Source organism: Gadus chalcogrammus, unplaced genomic scaffold, assembly GCF_026213295.1.
Source record: "Gadus chalcogrammus isolate NIFS_2021 unplaced genomic scaffold, NIFS_Gcha_1.0 GACHA071, whole genome shotgun sequence".
Lineage (NCBI taxonomy): Eukaryota > Metazoa > Chordata > Actinopteri > Gadiformes > Gadidae > Gadus > Gadus chalcogrammus.
Window position 1 is genome coordinate 402,649 of NW_026613506.1, and position 21,500 is coordinate 424,148.

The 21,500-nt window shown below is 47.5% G+C and overlaps 1 protein-coding gene across 1 annotated transcript; it reads left to right on the forward strand.

Moving 5' to 3' along the window:
- The first annotated feature begins 439 nt into the window (after positions 1–439).
- Positions 440–4,925, forward strand: LOC130378317 (uncharacterized). The gene is made up of 7 exons (XM_056585112.1): positions 440–796; positions 1,639–1,699; positions 2,307–2,590; positions 3,482–3,548; positions 4,154–4,266; positions 4,546–4,748; positions 4,876–4,925. Exons 1-6 carry the CDS (start codon positions 632–634, stop codon positions 4,615–4,617), a joined length of 762 nt encoding a protein of 253 aa, XP_056441087.1. The 5' UTR covers positions 440–631; the 3' UTR covers positions 4,618–4,748; positions 4,876–4,925.
- The last annotated feature ends 16,575 nt before the right edge of the window (positions 4,926–21,500 follow it).

Here is a 21,500-nt window from a genome sequence, read left to right on the forward strand (position 1 = left end):
GCCACCCGCTAACCGTGACACAGCATCTGCCTCATCAGAAGAAGTTGCCTGGAAAAAAAATGCTAAATTGACTGTTGCTACTCTGCTTTCTCAATCGCCCTCTGACCACGGGTAAGTGAATCGGAATTACAAGCAAAATCAAGAAAATTCAATAGTTCAGTTGCGCTAAATGAACATCTTGAATCGTCTTTGATTTCAGAACAGATGTAGCAAGGTTAAGCCACTAAAGTCAGTAGCCTAGTGCTACCCATGCTAACACGAACGTGAAGCTTTCCCTCAAACTTAACGTATCTAAGTAGCTTGCAGTTGTCACCCTACCACTCCAAATGTAAAACTGACGTTTACAAATATGCAACAATGGTCAGAAAAGTACTTTAAAAAAGTGTTTTTTTATTTATATTTACCATTCAATATTGCAATCGCTGCGGTCAGTCCCATTGAAGAACACAGCAGCGTGGCTTGGAACTATACAGGCTTACATGAACCACGTGACCACCCTGCCGGCGAGATCAGAGAGTGTCGCAACTCTTCTCTCTCTATGGCTCTGGCAGCATCTTTAGACAGATGAGGAAGCCGGAGCCATTAGGTCATAGGCCACGCCCACTGGATACAAACGCAGCGCGGGAGTCAGATGAGGTCAGGAACATATGGCCGTCCCGTTGCTAGAACACGGCAGCGCCAAACATTTCACTGCTTCCTCAACTTGGGCCAATACAGAGCTGGACTTGCTCAACGTCTGAAAATCAAGTCTGGATCAGTACCAACTCTCCTCGGCTCAGCTACAAACCTCGAAAAAGTAAGTTAACTAACGCCATATCATTGTGTTGCTTTACTGTATATGGTTACCTTGTTAGCATTATAATGTTGCTTTAGCATTAGCGCTACAGCTAACAGCCAAGTTATTGTCGCTAATGTTAAGGTAGATAGCATCAGTTATGTGTGTAAATACCATGGACCTATTATAGAGAAAGGACAGTGGACTAATACATGGCCGCCCATTCATTCCTATAAATACACGCACTGTAAGTCGAGTGTGCATCTCAGCAAGCATGGGGCATCACACGAGAATGGGCACAATTCATCAAAGGGGGTACAGGCACTGATCTCTACTGCTTGGATACCAAGGGAATGCAATGTTTTACAATGTCTGCTCACCATACAACAAACGAATACAACTGTATTTTACCGGCCACTGGACTGCAGTAGTTCTAGCGTTTTACTGATGAGGAGATTGACCTGTTAAACTCATCCTAAATACATATGGTGCGTTCGGGGCAACCCTTGTTTTCGCCCCCTTCTACCCTCTTGTACTCCCAGTTATAACGTTGTTTACGGGCTAAAATTGTACCTGGAACGCACTATTATAGGCATGGTTTCCCCTTCTTGGCACCTGATTCAAATCAAAGGGTTATTAGCAGATTTCTGAAGAGCTTGATGTCATGGTATTGAGTTGATGAGATGAACTATAAAATATGTAAACAAATCAAGGATGTAATATCATTTCATAGAACTCATTTTAAGTATTAGGCTAATGTAATTCACTAAACATGTTTATCTTATATCTCTTTGCAACTTGCACATGGACTATATACAATGTTACAAATTGAGTACCTATTTTACTTTGTTGTCTCTACGCAGACCCCCGACACCATTTCAATCAAGGTTGAAGAGGATATTGGTGGAGGCTTGCCCGCCTTAGGTTAGTAATACACATTGCATCTATGCAAGAAAACAACCTGGATCAACTGAGAATGTACTTGATTCTACCTGAGCTAAAAAACCTGGTCCTCTTTGGAAAAGCATCATGACCAGCGCCCTGCTAAAACACGAGTCAAACTTCGGAGTTGCATTTCAAAGATGGAATCAGTCAAGAGCCCAGAAGGGTTTCAAGACGGATGCCACATGAGCTGGTTTATCATTCTCAAACATCACTGAATTCATAATGTTTGAATGTCAGCTGATCAGCTGCTTAGAGGGAAGGACACGTTGTTGCTTTTTAGTGTCAAAATATAATTATTGTGCTTGCCTCGCTTGTCATGTTGTGCTCAGATCACTTTGCGCTGGTGTTCGTTGAGTTTCCTTAACCTGGCCAACCACTTGAGCTTAGAGTCTAGGGAGGAGGGTGCTGGAGGAGACGGCCCTCTCCAAAACGGTGAATTTTTGTCAGCAGTACACATTTTAAACCCTCTGTGTCAATGTTGCATACATTTAAAGAGTTTCTTTCACGTGTACAAATACACAATGCCTCCCTTTATGCAAATAATGTATCAAAACAATTGATTTTTCCTTTTTTTCTCCCTCTGCAGAAGACTGCGATGCCTTTGGAGACCGTAGCACTGAGCGCAACGCCACCTCAGAGATTCTGGGTGTAGACGCACCTGGCTCCTCCCACATGTCCAGCCACAGCGAGGAACTGAAGATCCTGAGCGTCTACGGAAAAGGGGAGGGCCCACTGGCAGAGGACGGCCATGACACCCTCTTCACCGCGTCAGAAGTGGAGGCCCTGAACTCGCTGTCTGCGGACCACAGCGCGGCCAAGAGCCAGGAGCGCGGCGAGCGGCTGGTCTGCCGTGAGGAGCTGAGTGTGCAGGTTGGAAATAATCTTCTCATTCACCCTCCAAAAGAGAGGCTTCCTTTGTTATAACTCTAAAACAATCCCATTGAAAGCCCACACCTTTATGATTCAGCAAACGTTTTTACACTTCCAAATATGCCCGTCTTATGCCCAACTTTTCCCCTGTGTGATCCGCATGTTTACACTGAGCGAGGTAATTTACAGGCTTTATTTTGCACCCCTATTAACCCTCTCTGACCCTACACATATTGGCGGTTTCATTTTGATGTAAATGCGATAAGACAGCTTTTCGGTTCTAGGGGCGAGGCTTGGGTAGAGGTGTTGCTGCATTGTCTCTACAACAGAGACGATGCAGCGATATCAACATGAATAGTTGTAACTGGAGAGACGGTGAAATCCGCAAGATGCTGACCATCATGGGAGAGAAGGTGATGCAGTCGCATTTAAAGATGACGAAAGATGGTCGATCTAAGAGAAAGTACCTGCCAAACTTTCCTTACAATGCTTCGTCAGCAAAGTGGTCAGCAAAATAAAGAATATTTCAGTATTTTTGCACTTGTAAATAGTTAATCTCGTTTTAGCCTACACTCGGATTTGAACTCATTCTTGCATGCGAGGGTCTTGAATCAAAAAATATGTAAATATATTTTGCATTCATTGTAAAGAGTCCTACTCTCCGTGTGTAGGCCCGCCTTCTCCGGTGTACCAAGAAAGCCAGCTCCAAGACGAAGGGGGATTTTACCCCTCGGTTTTACATAGGACATTGAAATTGCTGGGCGTTCCAATCCGTGCCCGAATCAGCTTGGCAGTGTGAAAAGGCATAATCTGTCGGTAGTGGGGATTGACAACTATTCTGTGAAAATGAAAGAATATGTCTTGTGTGTGTTTCCTTCTTTATGTGGAAAGCAGCAGACCCCAGACACCATATCAATCAAGGTTGAAGAGGATATTGGTGGAGGCTTGCCCGCCGTAGGTTAGTAATACACATTGCATCTATGCAAGAAAACAACCTTGATCAACTGAGAATGTACTTGATTCTACCTGCGCTAAAAAGCCTGGTCCTCTTTTGAAAAGCATAATGACCAGCGCCCTGCTAAAACATGAGTCAAACTTGGGAGTTGCATTTCAAAGATGAAATCAGTCAAGAGCCCAGAAGGGTTTCAAGACAGATGCCATATGAGCTGGTTTACCATTCTCAAACATTGCTGAATTCATAATGTATGAATGTTAGCTGATCAGCTTAGAGGGAAGGACACGTTGTTGCTTTTCAGTGTCAAAATAGAATTATTGCGCTTGCCTTGCTCGTCATGTGGTGATCAGGTCACTTTGCGCTGGTGTTCGTTGAGTGTCCTTAACCTGGCCAACAACTTGAGCTTTGAGTCTAGGGAGGAGGGTGCTGGACGAGACGTCCCTCTCCAAAACTTGGAATCTATGTCAGCAGTACACATTTTAAACCCTCAGTCAATATGACATATGACATTTAAAGAGTTTCTTTCACGTGTACAAATACGCAATGCCTCCCTTTATGCAAATAATGCATCAAAACAATTAATTTTTCCTTTTTGTCTCCGTCTGCAGAAGACTGCGATGCCTTCGGAGACCGTAGCACTCAGTGTGGCGCCACCTCAGAGATTCTGGGTGTGGTCGCCCCTGGCTCCTCCCACATGTCCAGTCACAGCGAGGAACTGCTGGTTAGCAGAATAAAGAATATGTTGGCATTTTTGCACTTGTAAATAGTTAATCGCGTTTTAGCCTACATTCAGATGTGAACTCATTCTTGCATGCGAGGGTCTTGAATCAAAAAAAAAAAACGCAGGCAAGACATTGAAATTGCAGGGCGTGCCAAGCCACGACCGAACCTGCTTGGCAGTGTGAAAACGCCTAATCTGTCGGTAGTGGGGATTGACAACTATTCTGTGAAAATGAAAGAATATGTCTTGTGTGTGTTTCCTTCTTTATGTGGAAAGCAGCAGACCCCAGACACCATTTCAATCAAGGTTGAAGAGGATATTGGTGGAGGCATGCCCGCCGTCGGTTGGTAATACACATTGCATCTATGCAAGAAAACAACCTTGATCAACTGAGAATGTACTTGATTCTGCCTTCTCAGCAGGAGCCATCCATCTTGACCATCCAAAGGGCGACAAGGAAAATGCATAATCAACAAATAGAAGTTAGAAAGAATGTCAAAATATAATTCGTCCAACACACAAGTGTGTACAAAGTACATACTGTATACCTTTTGTGAAAACAATTAATTAAAAACATCACTTTCTCTCTTTCTGTTTTCCTCTCTGAAGAAGAAAATGACATCAGAGACTGCAGCACGCAGCGCAGCGCCACCTCGGAGAGTCTGCGTGTGGACGCCCCTGGCTCCATGCACAGCGGGGAGCTGCGCATCCTGAGCTTCTACGGACAAGGGGAGGGCCCTCTGGCGGTTGACGGCCATGACACCCTCTTTGCCGCGTCAGATGCGGAGGCCTTGAGCTCGCTGTCAGCTGACCACAGCGTGGCCAAGAGCCTGAACTGCAGTGTGCGGCTCTTCCGCCTTGAGGAGCTGACTGGGCATCAGGGCTGCAGCAAGGGCCGGCCCGGTGTCTTGTGTGGAAAGGTTATTCCCTACAATGCCAATATGATCGTCCACATGAGGACTCACACCGGTGAGAAGCCCTACAGGTGTGACCAATGCCCGAAGCGCTTCAGTCAGAATAACATCCTGAAGAACCACATGAGGACTCACTCCGGCGAGAAGCCCTACAAGTGTGACCAATGCACGATGCGCTTTAGTCAGAATAACATCCTCAAGGACCACATGACGACTCACTCCGGGGCGAAGCCCTACAAGTGTGACCAATGCACAAAGTGCTTCAGTCTGAAAGGCAACCTGAAGATCCACCTGAGGACTCACTCTGGGGAGAAGCCCTGCGTGTGTCTGCACTGCAACGCCAGCTACAGCGACCCAAGCAATTTTCGTTTGCACATGCTCAAGCACACTTTGGCACGGGGTAACGGGACGCTTTGATTGAGACCTCTGTCCTGTATTGGTTGAAATTACTGCTTTTAGTTTTTCTCTTCATCACGATTAAACGCTTCGAAATTTCGATTCACTTTCTGTTTTTATTAATTGATGTCCGTGGTGAATAACTTATTTCTAGGACACTTCTGACAGCAAAATATTTGATTTAATGTAGAGCTTGATCAGGGGAAGATACAGGCAGCAAAGTTACCAAGCATACAGTCAATGAGACGATGGGTGTATGATTCTTATAGGAAACGTTCACATCGTGGGTAAATACAAAGGAAACAAAGGTCAGGGGGAGGGGCCTTCGTGGAGTTTAGGATTGGCCAGAGGAGAGACCAAGTTAAATTGCAATTCACAATATGGGTGAAGTGGACATGGCTGCAAGACAGTTAAAGGAATCTACACAACAAAGAAGTCTGGATTGGCCTCAGTATCAAACTTGGTGCCCACAGTTGCAAATGCAAACTATCTTAACACCGTTCAATTAGAGAGGGCGGGAGGTATCTCTAGGCCCATGGAGAATGGATAGAAATTCATTGAAATTGACTAATTATTCAAACAGGGTTCATATAATTTGTATATTAAAGTTATGCTTGACATTGCCACGACATTGTCATTACCGTTATCTTTGTTATTACAAAAAGCCGGCAAAGTTCACTTGTGAAATAGACTGCGATTGAACCCCACATTATACATGATTGTGTTCATTCCACTGACCTTTCCATTCTGTGCGCTTAATGCTAACTACCTTGGATGGATTGTATCATAATAGGCGATAATGGTTGAAGATGATCCATTTTAAAAGGTCCCTGGTTAAATGTCTAGATCTCAGTGATGCTCAGTTTTGGCCGGTCCTCCCTCTAGAATCCAGCATTATTCTAACGGGACAAAGTCAGAAGATTCCTAGCATTGGTCCCCCTTCACTTCCTGTTTGCAGCAGCGGCTGGTGATTCAATTCGTGGGTGGGGTGCAGTAATGGACGGGGGTCCTCCCCAAGAAAATATAGAATTGGTTTCTGGGAAGCCCACTAGCTAAAAATGTATTCTGATTCATTGCCTACATCCTGACTTGCAGGGCCTGGACAAGCTTACACTGCTTTCACTTTCATTCCACTAGCCATTGCTATTTGACCCATGGTTGTTATTCTGATATTGAGGCATATCATGATCAATGTCCTATAGTGTTTTACCTGAGTCTCAAGGTAAATTTCAAATGCTGTTTGGGGCCGTTGTATCGGGGTTTTTTTATATGCTGCATGTCAAATGACTTAATTAATATGTAATTTACTCGTTCCTTTTCAGTATAACATTGCATGAGGAGTCCAATTCCTCCACTGAAGTGGGTAGAAAGTGCCTTTACAACTCTCTGCTAGTTAACTATCTGTCACTTCTCTCTGCATGTAGTTATGTTGCACAATGCACGAATGCTGCTGAGGGAGGTATTTGATTCATTGGCTGAATTGTCCAATCAGCTCCAAATTACTACAATGAGTTGAAACACAAGACACAGTGTACTGTCAAGTGTTTCTTTAATACTCTTGGTAGGATAACAAACCTACCATGATTAATCGTTCCTTATGTCGTATGGTCATGTACAGGGGTTGGGTTTGTGTCGGGTCTCTTCTTTTTCTGTTCACTAATTATTTTTGTGTGTGTGTGTGTGTGTAGGCCTATATATATATATATATATATATATATATATATATATATATATATATATATATAATTGAATTAGTTTTACCCTGTTTATTTTAATTTGTTGTCTACCCATGACACAATTCTTTCATTTGTGAATAAAAATTATAATGTAACTCCTGCTTTGTCTACATCAGAGTTCAACATTATAAACTAAGAAGGAGGTAACTGTTATGCAGCTAACTTATAGTGCAATTTATTCTTATGATACATAATTAAATTGATGTATGACCGTTATTCGTTTTCATCTAAGGCAACAGTAGCTTAGTAGCTCCACTCGTGAAATGTTGGTCGTCCAATAATATTATTTCTCGAATATACACTTGGAGCAACACTACTACTACAACAGCGTGAATTCGAACCATTTATTTCAAGAAATATAAACAAAAATATATGTAAACAATGAAACTTATAGTTCCTCCTGAGGGTCGTCAGCTTCTTGGTGCCCGCACTACTGGCCGTCTGGAGCTGGATATTTTAGTCGGATGGTCTGCACGACGCAAGTAGGTAAAACCACACGACAGCCTCGGCCCAATCTCTCGCCTTGCAGAACCCATTCCAGAAAGTCTCGATAGGCTGTTAGGCGATATTGTCTAGACAAAACATTGAGCACACAGATAGCGAAATATGTTCTTTACCATTAAAAAATATGACTTGGTTTCTAACGATACAAAGATTAATGAAAATGGGTGAAATGTACATTTAAACATGTTCAATAAAAGGATAATAGAACGGGGAAAGGTTACCTCCCCTTTCTCTGCTTTGCCCGCCCACAATTTGTCCCGACCGCCCATGAGAAAAGGAGCTACGACCGCGTGGGCTCAGCACACACACAGTTCTTTCCTGGAGAGACATCATATATTGCAAGCATGGCAGTTGCTCAGTGTTGGGATGTACAAATGATCACAAAACTCTATGTTTAGTTCCTCCATCCGAGACTATTTTCTCTGGAAAAGCGCCAAACATTTCGCCGACTTCCTCAACTCGGTCCGATACAAAGCTGGACTTGCTGAACGTCTGGAAATGGAGTCCGGATAAGTACCAACACTCCTCGGCTCAGCTACAAACCTCGAACAAGTAAGTCAACTACCGCTATAACATTGTGTTGCTTTATTCAAGATTCAAGATTCAAGATAATTTATTGTCATTTCAGCCATATACACAGTATACAGTGAAATGAAATAGCGTTTCCCAAGAACATAAGGTGCAACATAGAGCGACAATAATAACAAAAAATCAACAACAACAACAACAACAACAACATGCTACATATAACTGCAAACCAGTAAAGTGACTGTGTGGAATTTGTAGTGCGGGAATATAAATATAAATATGACTATGTGTCTGAGTAGTGCGGGAATATAAATATGAATATAATAATATGAATATAAAGCAATAGTGCAATAGTGCATAAACCAAGGGTAACAGAGATGATCAGATCTGTCCCTTAGAGTTGAGGAGTCGGATGGCCTGGGGGAAGAAGCTGTACTGTAGTCTGGTTGTGGCGGACCGGATGCTCCGGTACCTTCTGCCAGACGGAAGGGGGGAGAAGAATTTGTGTGAGGGGTGGGAGGGGTCATCCACAATGCTGGTTGCCTTGCAGATGCAACGAGTGGTGTAAATGTCTGAGATGGTGGGGAGAGAGACGCCGATGATCTTCTCAGCTGTCCTCACTACGCGCTGCAGCTTCTTGCGGTCAAGTTTGGTGCAGTTTCCGAACCAGGCAGTGATGCAGCTACCCAGGATGCTCTCTATGGTCCCTCTGTAAAAAGTGGTGAGAATGGGGGGTGGGAGGTGGGCTCTCTTCAGCCTTCCCAGGAAGTGGAGGCGCTGCTGGGCTTTCTTAACCGTGGAGCCGGTGTTGAGGGACCAGGTTAAGCTCTCGGCCAGGTGGACACCAAGGAATTTGGTGTTCTTCACGATCTCCACCGGGGAGCCATCAACGTCCAGCGGCTCGTGGTCCCTCTGTGCTCTCCTGAAGTCAACAACAATCTCTTTGGTTTTGTCTACGTTCAGGGACAGGTTGTTGACTTTGCACCAGGTTAGCAGTTGTTTCACCTCCTCTCTATAAGCTGACTCGTCGTTCTTTTCTATCAGACCCACCACGGTCGTATCGTCGGCGAACTTGATGATGTGATTCGAGCCGTGTAGCGCCGTGCAGTCGTGCGTCAGTAGTGTGAACAGCAGTGGACTGAGCACACAGCCTTGAGGGGCCCCTGTGCTCAGAGTGGTGGTGTTGGAGGTGTTTTTCCCGATCCGGACTGTCTGGGGTCCCCCGTCAGAAAGTCCAAGATCCAGTTGCAGAGGGAGATGTTCAGGCCCAGCAAGCCCAGCTTCGTGATCAGGTGCTGGGGGACCCACCCACCTTTTTTTCCAGGTGGGTGAGTGCTAGGTGGAGGGTGGTTGAGATGGCGTCATCGGTAGAGCGGTTTGCTCGATACGCAAACTGCAGGGGGTCTAGGGTGGGAGGCAGGAGGCTCTTTATGTGCCTCAGGATCAGCCTCTCAAAGCACTTCATGATGGTAGAAGTGAGTGCTATGGGGCGGTAGTCGTTGAGGCAGGACACAGGTGACTTTTTCGGCACAGGGACAATGGTGGTAGTTTTGAAGCACGATGGGACGTTGGCACTGCTCAGGGAGATGTTGAAGATGTCCGTGAGAACATCTGCCAGCTGGTCTGCACATCCTTTGAGCACACTCCCGGGAATGTTGTCTGGGCCAGCAGCCTTACGCGGATTCACTCTGCGCAGTGACTTTTTCACCTCAGCCGTGGTCAGACGTAGCACTTGTTCGTCGGGAGAGGGAATGTTCTTCTCCGCCACCACATCATTTTTTGCTTCAAACCGGGCGTAGAACACGTTCAGCGCATCAGGCAATGAGGCATCGCTGTCACAGGCTGGTGTAGATGTCCTGTAGTTGGTGATGGCTTGAATGCCCTGCCATAGCTGCCGTGTGTCTCCACTGTCTCTGAAGTGGGCGTGGATTTTCTGAGCATGTGCACGCTTAGCATCCCTGATAGCCCGGGCCAGTATTGCCCTCGCTATGCTCAGAGCCTCCTTATCACCTGCTCTGAAGGCTATGTCTCGGGCTCTCAGCAGTGCACGTACCTCTGCAGTCATCCATGGCTTCTGGTTGGAGCGTGTGGTGATGGACTTGGTGACAGTGACGTCATCAGTGCACTTACTGATGTAACCAGTCACTGATGCTGTGTACTCCTCCAGGTCAATGAAGCCGTCGGTGGTTGCTGCTTCCCTAAACATATGCCAGTCGGTGCACTCAAAACAGTCCTGGAGGGCAGAGATGGCTCCTGCTGGCCAGGTTTTCACCTGTTTCTTGGCTGGTCTGGAGCGTCTGACGAGCGGTCTGTATGCTGGGATCAGCTTGACGGAGATGTGATCCGAGTATCCGAGGTGGGGGCGGGGCTCAGCCCGGTACGCACCAATTACGTTGGTGTAAACAAGGTCCAGCATGCTCGCCCCTCTCGTCGCAAAATCCACATGTTGATGAAATTTAGGAAGCACAGTTTTGAGATTTGCATGGTTGAAATCTCCAGCGACAATGAGCAGTCCTTCTGGGTGAGTGTTTTGGAGATCGCTAATGGCTCTGTAAAGTGCGGCCAGCGCATCCTTAGCATTTGCACTGGGGGGAATGTAAACAGCTACCACATGCAGGAAGGAGAACTCTCGTGGCAAATAAAAGGGTCTACATCCCACAACCGCGTATTCCACCAGCGATGAACAGTACTTTGAGACTAGGGTAGAGTTGTTGCACCAGTCAGTGTTGACGTAAACACACAGCCCGCCACCTCGGGTCTTGCCGCACAGTGATGAGTCCCTGTCGGCTCGATGCGAGGTTAGTCCGTCTAGCTGAATGGCCGCATCCGGGACTCGATCGTTGAGCCATGTCTCTGTAAAAACACAGACACAGCAGTCCCTAGTCCCCCGTTGAGTAGTCCGCTGGTAGATGGCATCAGGTAGGTATGTGTGTGAATACACACTGTAATGCGAGTGTTGTACACTTCTTTGGTATTTGGATAACTGTTCTGACTGAGCGTGCACCTCTGCAAACCAGGGGGATCACACATGAATGGGCAAAGTTCAGCAAAGGGGGTACAGACACTGCAGTGTCTGTACCCCCTTTGCTGAACTTTGCAGTAGAGATCATGATCTCTACTGCTTGGATACCAATGCAATGTCCCGAATCTTTAACAATTTCTGCTCACCATACTACAAACGAATACAACTGTCTTTTTCCAGCTTCGTGACCGCAGTAGTTCTAGCGTTGTCACAAGTTCCCTCTACCATAACCTTACTTTCACTTTGAGCACTCCCCCTCAAAGAGCTTCTAGCTCTTTTCAGGCTGCACTTGAAAATAAGAATTTTGTTTTTAATTTGTTCTCATGGGTAAATAAAGGTTAATAATGAACTCCGTTACAGCTCGTAAATTACGGTCTACAATGTGTCCCCGGAACGCAGCATAATGTTATACATCGATCTGGTCTGAGTTCACAGGTAGTGAGTTGCGGGTTTGACTGCCATTCCAGGGCCCACTCATATTTTCCCCATCACACCTGATTCAAATCAATGGGTTATTAGCAGATTTCTGCAGAGCTTGATGTAATTCTATTGAGATGATGAGATGAACTTTTCAGATAAACGAAATATGCAAACAAATAAATTATATAAATTCATTTTATCATTTCATAGATCCAATTTTAAGTATTACGCTAATATAATTCACTAAACATGCTTAACTTATGTCTTCTTACAACTTGCACCTGGAATACATACAAAGTAATACATTGAGTACTAATTTGACCTTGTTGTCTCTTCACAGGCCAGCACATCAAGTGTTTACATTCAGCTGCTTCTCTCAATGGATGTTGCCTGCCATACAGACTACCTGGAAACACACACTGTAGCCACACGGCTATCCTTAAAGACTTTGCTGCCCCATTTTACAAGTGAAGGTATGTACTTTCCACTTTGAGTACATTTACTTGATGTAGTAGATTCTGCATAGATTCTAGGCTGTTGCAAGACACTAACTGCGCTAACAAGCTCTTTGGAAAAGCATCATGACCTGACCAGCGCCCTGCTAAACTTGAGTCAAACTTAGGAGTTGTATTTCAAAGATGGAATCAGTCAAGAGCCCAGAAGGTTTTCAGGACAGATGCCACATGAGCTGTTTATTATTCTCAAACATCAATGAATTCAAAATGTATAAATGTTAGCTGATCAGTTTACCGTTGTCGCTTGTTATTGTCAAAATAGAATAATTGCGCTTGTCTCGCATGTCGTGTTGTGCTGCTCAGATCATTTTGCGCTGGTGTTCGTTCAGTGTCCACCAACTGGCCCCCGCTTGAGCTTTGAGTCTAGGGGGGAGGGTGCTGGAGGAGACATCCCTCTCCAAAACTCTGAATCTTTGTCTGCAGTACACATTTTAAACCCTCTGTGTCTGCAAAGAATTTAGAGACCGTAGCCCGCAGCGCGGCGGCACCTCAGAGAGTCTGCGTGTGGACGCCCCTGGCTCCTCCCACATGTCCAGTCACAGCGGGGAGCTGCGGATCCTGAGCGTCTACGGAAAAGGGGAGGGCCCACTGGCGGTGGACGGCCATGACACCCTCTTCACCGCGTCCGAAGTGGAGGCCCTGAACTCGCTGTCTGCGGACCACAGCGTGGCCAAGAGCCTGGAGCGCGGCGAGCGGCTGGTCTGCCGCGAGGAGCTGAGTGTGCAGGTTGGAAATCATCTTCTCATTCACCATCCAAAAGAGAGGCTTCCTCTGTTACAACTCCAGCACACACCCTTATAAAGCACAATCCTTTATGATTTAATGAGTCGTAAGTGGGGATTAAAAACTATTCTGTGCAAATGAAAGAATGTCTTTTGTGTGTGTTTCCTTCTTTATGTGGAAAGCAGCAGACCCCAGACACCATTTCAATCAAGGTTGAAGAGGATATTGGTGGAGGCTTGCCCGCCGTAGGTTAGTAATACACATTGCATCCATGGAAGCAAACGACCTGGATCAACTGAGAATGTACTCGATTCTAACTGCGCTGAAAAGCCTGGTCCTCTTTGGAAAAGCATCATGACCAGCGCCCTGCTAAAACACGAGTCAAACTTGGGAGTTGTATTTCAAAGATGGAATCAGTCAAGAGCCCAGAATGGTTTCAAGACCGATGTCACATGAGCTGGTTTATTATTCGCAAAGATCAATGAATTCACAATTTCTGAATGTTAAAGGGATACTTCACCCATTTAGAACCGGCGTTCTATCTTTATAAAATCGCTATTGTAATATAAATAAATATATAAATAAATATCAGTCTAAACCAGTCTCCCCTTGGCCCATTTTTTCTCATCTAATTTTCTCCCGAAATGACGTCAAATGACGCGTTTGACGTCATTTCGGGAGAAACCTCTTGTCCCGGTAGAAGGGCCGAGGACTACAACCCACTTTTGGTGGCAAATTTTTCCACCAATAAGGAATGAGAGGGGGCGGGAGCTCGCGTACTGAGGGCGAATGAGGGGGACGGGAGACCGACAGGTGGGCGGGGCAGCGAGCGCAATGCACTGTGGTAGTTGGAGGTTTTCTTACTTTGAGCCAGAGAGACCATGAAAACACTCTTTCTGCCTTTTTTCAGGCTAGGATGAACAGATTTCAATTTTTTTTTCACATTCATAATACATTGAATTATTTAATTCATAAAACCTTCATATTCCCACCGGTGAAGTATCTCTTTAACTGATCAGCTTACAGGGGAGGACACGTTGTCACTTGTGCTGTGTTCCAATAACCATACTTCCATGAGTACCCTTAAACGTAGTACACTATCCTCACTCACTAAGTGCTTATTTTTCAGACGTCAGTGTTGTTCCAAATCGAATGCTCCGTGGTGCACTAACTCGAAATTACGATCACGACTTCGGCCGCGGCTCCTCCCTCGCAATAAACATCCCGCTTTGAACGGTGAACTCTTTACGCCTAGCAGCTATGAAAATCTATAAAAACTACAAAATGACTCCATTAATGCAGGCTATGTGGAAAATGCGCAGACTTTGGCTTAGTCTGGTTCCGCCCTCTTCCGCTACGTAGCTAAGAGTGCTGCCGTTGTTGAGTACGAAATCTAAATGTGTAAATCGATCCACACTTCGCTATTTGACCGTTTTGAGTACACCATCCGGGTCCTTTCAGTACACTTATTTTCGCCCGATCTGAATTGGAACGCCCTACGTACTCATACTAAGGCTAGTAAGTACGGATAGTATGGATATTGGAACACAGCATTGTTATCGTCAAAATAGAATAAGTGCGCTTGTCTCGCATGTTGTGTGCTCAGATCATTTTGCGCTGGTGTTCGTTCAGTGTCCTCCACCTAGCCCCTGCTTGTGCTTTGAGTCTAGGGGGGAGGGTGCTGGAGGAGACATCCCTCTCCAAAACTCTGAATCTTTGTCTGCAGTACACATTTTAAACCCTCTGTCTCAATGTTACATAAACATTAGGGCTGTAACAATAAACCAACTCCCGATTCGGTTTGTATCAAGATTTTTGGCCCACGGTTCGATACATCCCAAAATTTTTTTTAATCTAAAAAGCATTTTATTTAAACAACACTTGTATAACAATAAACTTAATGTTACATTTAATAAAAAAATGTTTGGAATACTGATCAGATTTGAACCGAAAGAATACTACTAATGTATCGCTAAATAAATAACCAAAGATTGCAGTTGGAGGATGCTTGCAGGTAGGCAAAAACCCTCACCTAGTTTTATGGTTTCGTCAAAGATCCTATCATGGATTCTTATTAGGCTATGTAGCTTAACTAATTACATAATCAGGCCGTATAGAATGCAACATGTTTAATAGCCTAACTTTCAAATAGATGGGGAAAAAACATGAACGTCTGATTCGCAATAACGAGGCATGTGTGTGTGTGTGTTGTGGCAACCCCGATCCAACGGAGGAGTTCGAGCCCCGCCAGCGCCCTGGCGGGGCTCGTAGTCAGGGGGAGGTAGTCAGGGGGAGATATGTGCCGCTCGGCGCAGCGATGCAGGAGGGAGCATCGAGCGCACCCGCGCAATCACGGAGATGCGGAGCACCCGGCGGAGCAAGACAGCGGAGGGGACTTAACGGCCGCGTGGACACCAGTCAGCAGAACGCGACCGAACGGGAAAGACGCAGTGGGTGGAGATTACCCGAACCCCCGCTAATGCCAATACGCTTCCCCCCAGGACTAAGCCGCCGAAGACGCAGGGGATCGAGACCCCGCCCCCCGCAGCAGGACCAGACCCGGCGCGGTGTCCTTTATTCCCAGACCAGGAAGAACCTGAGTTCACTCCTTTGTTCCTTTTTTTGCATGAGTGGTTAACCGAAATAAACGAACGTTAACCTACGCCTTGTTTGGTCCATCTCCTCTGGAAACCTCAGCCGCCGACGATCGGGGTTGCCACAGTGGTGGAGAATGCAGGCAACGCGATCCTACGGCAGACCCTAGAGGACCATGAGTCAACCCGGAGTCCCGGCCGCAACGCGGGAGGAGGAGATCGAGGTGTTGCGGCGATGCATGGCCCGGATGGCTGAGCAGCTCGCACGGGAGCCGTCTCACGCCGCCCCCACGAAGCGGCTCACCAAACTGGGACCGGACGATGACGTTGAGGCATACCTTGAGATTTTTGAGCGGACCGCGGCCCGTGAGAGGTGGCCAGCGGACCAGTGGGGCTACATACTGGCGCCTTTCCTGTCCGGGGACGCTCAACGCGCCTACCGCGACCTCAGCACGGCCCAGGCGGCGCACTACCCCACGCTCAAGCGGGCCATCCTCGCCCACTACGGCCACAGCCTCCCAGCCCAGGCGCAGCGGTTCCACGACTGGGTGTACGACCCCCTGGGCTCGGTGAGGAGCCAGGTATCACAGCTCGTCCGCCTGGCGGAGCGGTGGCTCGTCCCCCGCACCTGGACCGGCTGGTGATCGACCGCTGCATCCGAGCCCTGCGGGATCCAGCCCTCCTGTCCCTATCCGCCCAACTACCCCTGCCCGAGGTACCAGTGGGGGACCAGCTGAGCCCCAGCCAGTCCCAGGACCTGAAGGAAGTGGTCCTCCAGCACCTCGATGTCTTCTCGGAGCGGCCCGGAAGGACCGCGACCGTCAGCCATGACATCAAGACGGAACCGGGAGTCAGAGTCCGACTCCGGCCCTACCGCATTCCGGAGGCACGGCGGGCCGCCATCCGAGCGGAAGTCACCAGCATGCTGCAGATGGGGATCATCGAGGAGTCCCACAGCGCCTGGTCCAGCCCGGTGGTCCTGGTCCCCAAACCGGACGGGTCGTACCGCTTCTGCAATGACTTCCGGAAGCTGAATGAAGTGTCGGCCTTCGACGCCTACCCCATGCCCCGCATAGACGAGCTAATAGAGCGGCTGGGGCCGGCCCGGTTCATTACCACCCTGGACCTGACGAAGGGGTACTGGCAGGTCCCTCTCACTCAGCGGGCCCGGGAGAAGACAGCATTTGCCACCCCCGACGGGCTGTACCAGTACACGGTCCTCCCGTTCGGGGTGCACGGGGCGCCCGCGACCTTCCAGCGCATGATGGACCGGGTCCTACGGGCCCACAGGGAATATGCCGCCGCCTACATAGACGACATCGTCATCCACAGCAGCACCTGGGACCTGCACCTACATCACCTCCGTGCCGTCCTGGGAGCGCTCCGAGCCGCCGGCCTCACGGCCAACCCTAAAAAGTGCCACCTGGGCCTCGAAGAGGCGTCCTACCTGGGCTACCGGGTGGGGAGGGGCAGCGTCAAACCGCAAGAGGAGAAGGTGCAGACCATCCAGACCTGGCCCCGGCCAAGGACGAAGAAGCAGGTGAAGTCATTCCTGGGACTGGTGGGATATTACCAGCGCTTCATCCCGGCGTTCGCGACCCTGGCCAGCCCCCTCCACGAGTTGACGCGGAGGGCTCTGCCTGACCGGGTCGAGTGGACAGAGGAGGTCGACGAGGCGTTCTTGTCCCTCCGACGGGCCCTCTGCACCGAGCCCCTCCTGATCACCCCGGACTTCAACCTCCCCTTCGTCGTCCACACCGACGCGTCCGAGGTGGGCCTGGGAGCGGTCTTATCCCAGGTCCGGTCGGGCGAGGAGCACCCGGTGACTTACATCAGCCGGAAACTCCTGGCCAGCGAGAAAGCCTACTCGACCGTAGAGAAGGAGGCGCTGGCTATAAAGTGGACCGTGGAGAAGCTCCGCTATTACCTCCTCGGACGCACCTTCACCCTGGTCACAGACCACGCCCCCCTGAAGTGGATGGCCACGGCCAAGGACACCAACGCCCGGGTGACGCGCTGGTTCCTGGCCCTGCAGGACTACCACTTCCAGGTGGTCCACCGGCCCGGACGCGCACACGCCAACGCAGACGCACTGTCCCGGAGGGACGCCTGCCTAGGCCTATGCCGGGCAGACCCCGACTTGCAGCTGAGGGGGGGGGTGTGTGGCAACCCCGATCCAACGGAGGAGTTCGAGCCCCGCCAGCGCCCTCTCCGCGGGCAGGTAGTCAGGGGGAGATATGTGCCGCTCGGCGCAGCGATGCAGGAGGGAGCATCGAGCGCACCCGCGCAATCACGGAGATGCGGAGCACCCGGCGGAGCAAGACAGCGGAGGGGACTTAACGGCCGCGTGGACACCAGTCAGCAGAACGCGACCGAACGGGAAAGACGCAGTGGGTGGAGATTACCCGAACCCCCGCTAATGCCAATACGCTTCCCCCCAGGACTAAGCCGCCGAAGACGCAGGGGATCGAGACCCCGCCCCCCGCAGCAGGACCAGACCCGGCGCGGTGTCCTTTATTCCCAGACCAGGAAGAACCTGAGTTCACTCCTTTGTTCCTTTTTTTGCATGAGTGGTTAACCGAAATAAACGAACGTTAACCTACGCCTTGTTTGGTCCATCTCCTCTGGAAACCTCAGCCGCCGACGATCGGGGTTGCCACAGTGTGTGTGTGTGTGTGTGTGTGTCTGCGTGAATGGCAGTCTGCGTATGTGTGTGTGAGTGACGTCGGGCTACTTCTAGCCTTTTAAGTTGTTTAAAATAACGATTTCGTTTTTTACCATGACAAGATGCCCTCATGGTTCCCAGTTTATAGCGTTTTGGTAGAATCGGCTAAAAACAGCCTATTTAAGAATGCGTTTACATGCGCTTTTGTGCTCCCAAACGAACATCCCATCTCGTTATCATCTTAAACATATCCAAGATCCATTTTAAACCGGATTTCTCCTTTAAATGGTTCCACGACACACTCTTTAGATTAAATTAGTCAAACCAGGTTTTCCGCTTTAGGTTCAATGCGTGTTCACATAAAAGGTGTGTTTATCACGTCAATTGACTCCCCCTTATGCAAAGTGAATCGAGCGTGCGTGGTGTATTATTATGAATTCCTACAAGGAATTCAAAGTCCAAATCACAGTCAAGGGGAACACGGTTGCCCATAATATGGCTAGGGTAGAGGGCTGGCAAAAAATAGCCGTCCGTGTTAATTCGGAAGTGAAAAGATTCTGCATATTGTCTAAAAAATATCATGCATCATCATGCCTTTTACTCCCATAGATGTGGTGCCAGCACGCTCCTACGAACATGGGGCCAAGTCAAAAATAAATATTAAAATAATATTCAACGTGGTAAGTTGTAAGCATCCATTTGAATAATTTCAGGTGAATCTAGCCTATGATTTGCATTGGCCTAGGCTCCAACCTTTAGTCACATGTTGATTACCTGCAGCAAATAAAAAAAAAAAGTTAATACGACTGGGAGGAGGACCGCTCCCCCGCCCTTCACCACTTCGGAGGAGCTGGCTCTCGCCAATAACGAAGGTCGGCCGATGATGGTAGGAGTGGAAGAGGGGGTGTCCTCTGACCCCACTGCCGTGACTTCCAAGGCGTTTGTAATGAGTATGTATTCATTTATTGGCAATGGACATCAATAATGGTCTTGCTAATCAAATGTGAAATGATTAAGTGTAAATTAATTGTTATTTTTAGTTAAAGGTACAGACATTAGTTTGGAGGGGCCGCCGACAATCAATCTCCAATCCGAGGTATGTAACTATCAAAGCAAAGTGTCACGTATTCTTCTAAATGTTTAATTTCTGGACAGAATGTCCTTTGATAGGTTTCCCTGATTCTTGCAGGAGACTGTCGGCCTGTGACTCCAGGGCGACTATGGAGGGGATTTTTCTGAACAATTCTCACAGCTATAATATGAATTTGTAGAATAAAAAATGCCTATGCCTAATTGTGTCACTGACATAGCGGTTATGTGTGTGTGGCTGATGGTGGCTGCTGCTGAAGGTGGATGCTGATGGTGGCTGCTGCTGAAGGTGGCTGCTGATGGTGGATGCTGAAGGTGGATGCTGCTGAAGGTGGATGCTGATGGTGGCTGCTGCTGATGGTGGATGCTGCTGAAGGTGGATGCTGATGGTGGATGCTGCTGAAGGTGAATGCTGCTGATGGTGGCTGCTGCTGAAGGTGGATGCTGAAGGTGGATGCTGCTGAAGGTGGATGCTGCTGCTGCTGGTGGCTTGAGCTGGCTGGTGCCGGGTAACACTGCTGCTGCAGGTCGCTGCTGCTTGAGGCGATGGCTGCTTGAGCTGGCTGGTGGTGGCGATGATGGTGGTGTCGCCTTCTGCTGCTAGTGGTGGCGGCTTGTGCTGGCGACGGCTGTTGGTGGTGGTGGCGGCGGCGACTGCTGCGATTGTTGTCCTTCCTTTCGACCTGATGCACTTTACTATCCTTAACCTCAGCCTGATGTTTGTGGAGTATTTTCTTTGTTTATTAATAACTTATAATGTTCCTCCCTGTTCCTTCACTTTGTTCTTGTTTTACAAGTTAGACATACACGCACACCTGTTTACACATTTGTTGTTCTTGTTGCACACATGACTAACATTGTTTTATTCATTGATACCCCCTGGCTCTACTTTGCTGTTCTTGTTCACTTACTGTATGTTTGCTTTGCTGTGCTTAGTCCTTGTTCCCACTTGTTTTTGGTTCCACAAACCTCAGCCTGATATATCTGGCATCTCAAACACTGGTTCCAGCTTTACCTGGCGCCTACTCCTTTGCAGCGTGCAGATGTTAGGCAGTGGAATCTGCATTTGCTGCAGGGTTTTATAACCAGTGGTCCATTTTTACTTGTATTGCTTTTTTAATTGTCTCCTTTCCTCACCGTATTCCTCTCTTGTCAACACTTATATATACAATATTCATCCCTGTTCCTTCACTTTGTTGTTTTTCAAGTTGGACACACACACATATTCTTGTTGTCTGACCCAATGTTTAATAAAAAATACTTTCATTTGTTCTTTCATATATGATACTTTGTGTTCTGCTTAGTCTTAAGTAGCATGGTTGTGTGGTCAGCTCCTGACTCATCAGAATAAGTTGCCTGGAAACTAAATGCTAAATGGACTGTTGCTACTCTGCTTTCTCAATCGCTCTCTGACCACGGGTACGTGAATCGGAATTACAAGCAAAATCAAGAACATTTAATAATAATACATTTAATTAAGGGGCGCATTTTCAAGACACCCAAGGTCACCTTACAGAGCATATAGTCATCATAAATCGTTTAAAAAACAAGACATTGTGGGAAAAAATAAATAAAAATAAACATAAATAAATATTTAAAAATATTTATATTTAATAGTCCAGTTGCGCTAAAATGAACATCTTGAATCGACTTTGATTTCAGAACAGATGTAGTAAGGTTATGCCACTAAAGTCAGTAGCCTAGTGCTACCCATGCTTACACGAACGTGAAGCTTTACCTCAAACTTAAAAACGTATCTAAGTAGCTTGCAGTTGTCACCCTACCACTCCAAATGTAAAACTGACGTTTAGAAATATGCAACAATGATCAGATAAGTACTTGCGTTTTTAATTTATATTTACCATTCAATATTGCAATCGCTGCTGGCAGTCCCATTGAAGAACACGGCAGCGCGGCCTGTTTTTGAACTATACAGGCTAAGGTGCGGCCACACCAGACGCGTATCTCGCGTACTTTTTACGCGAGATACGCGCGTAAAATGTTGCTTGACCATTTTGTGTCAAAAATGGTCACATACGCGCAATACGCGCCATACGCGCATACGTCACTCGCCTAGATGAGTCCAATGTCCATGCAAGTGAACGGAGCGTTCCCTCTTCGTCATAAC

Bases quoted from the DNA above. Each gene is read 5' to 3' on its own strand.
- LOC130378317 (XM_056585112.1), top strand. From the start codon at position 632: ATGAGGTCAGGAACATATGGCCGTCCCGTTGCTAGAACACGGCAGCGC. The intron at 1,700-2,306 runs GTTAGTAATACA...CTCCCTCTGCAG, and splicing joins TGGAGGCTTGCCCGCCTTAG to AAGACTGCGATGCCTTTGGA. The intron at 2,591-3,481 runs GTTGGAAATAAT...TTATGTGGAAAG, and splicing joins GTGAGGAGCTGAGTGTGCAG to CAGCAGACCCCAGACACCAT.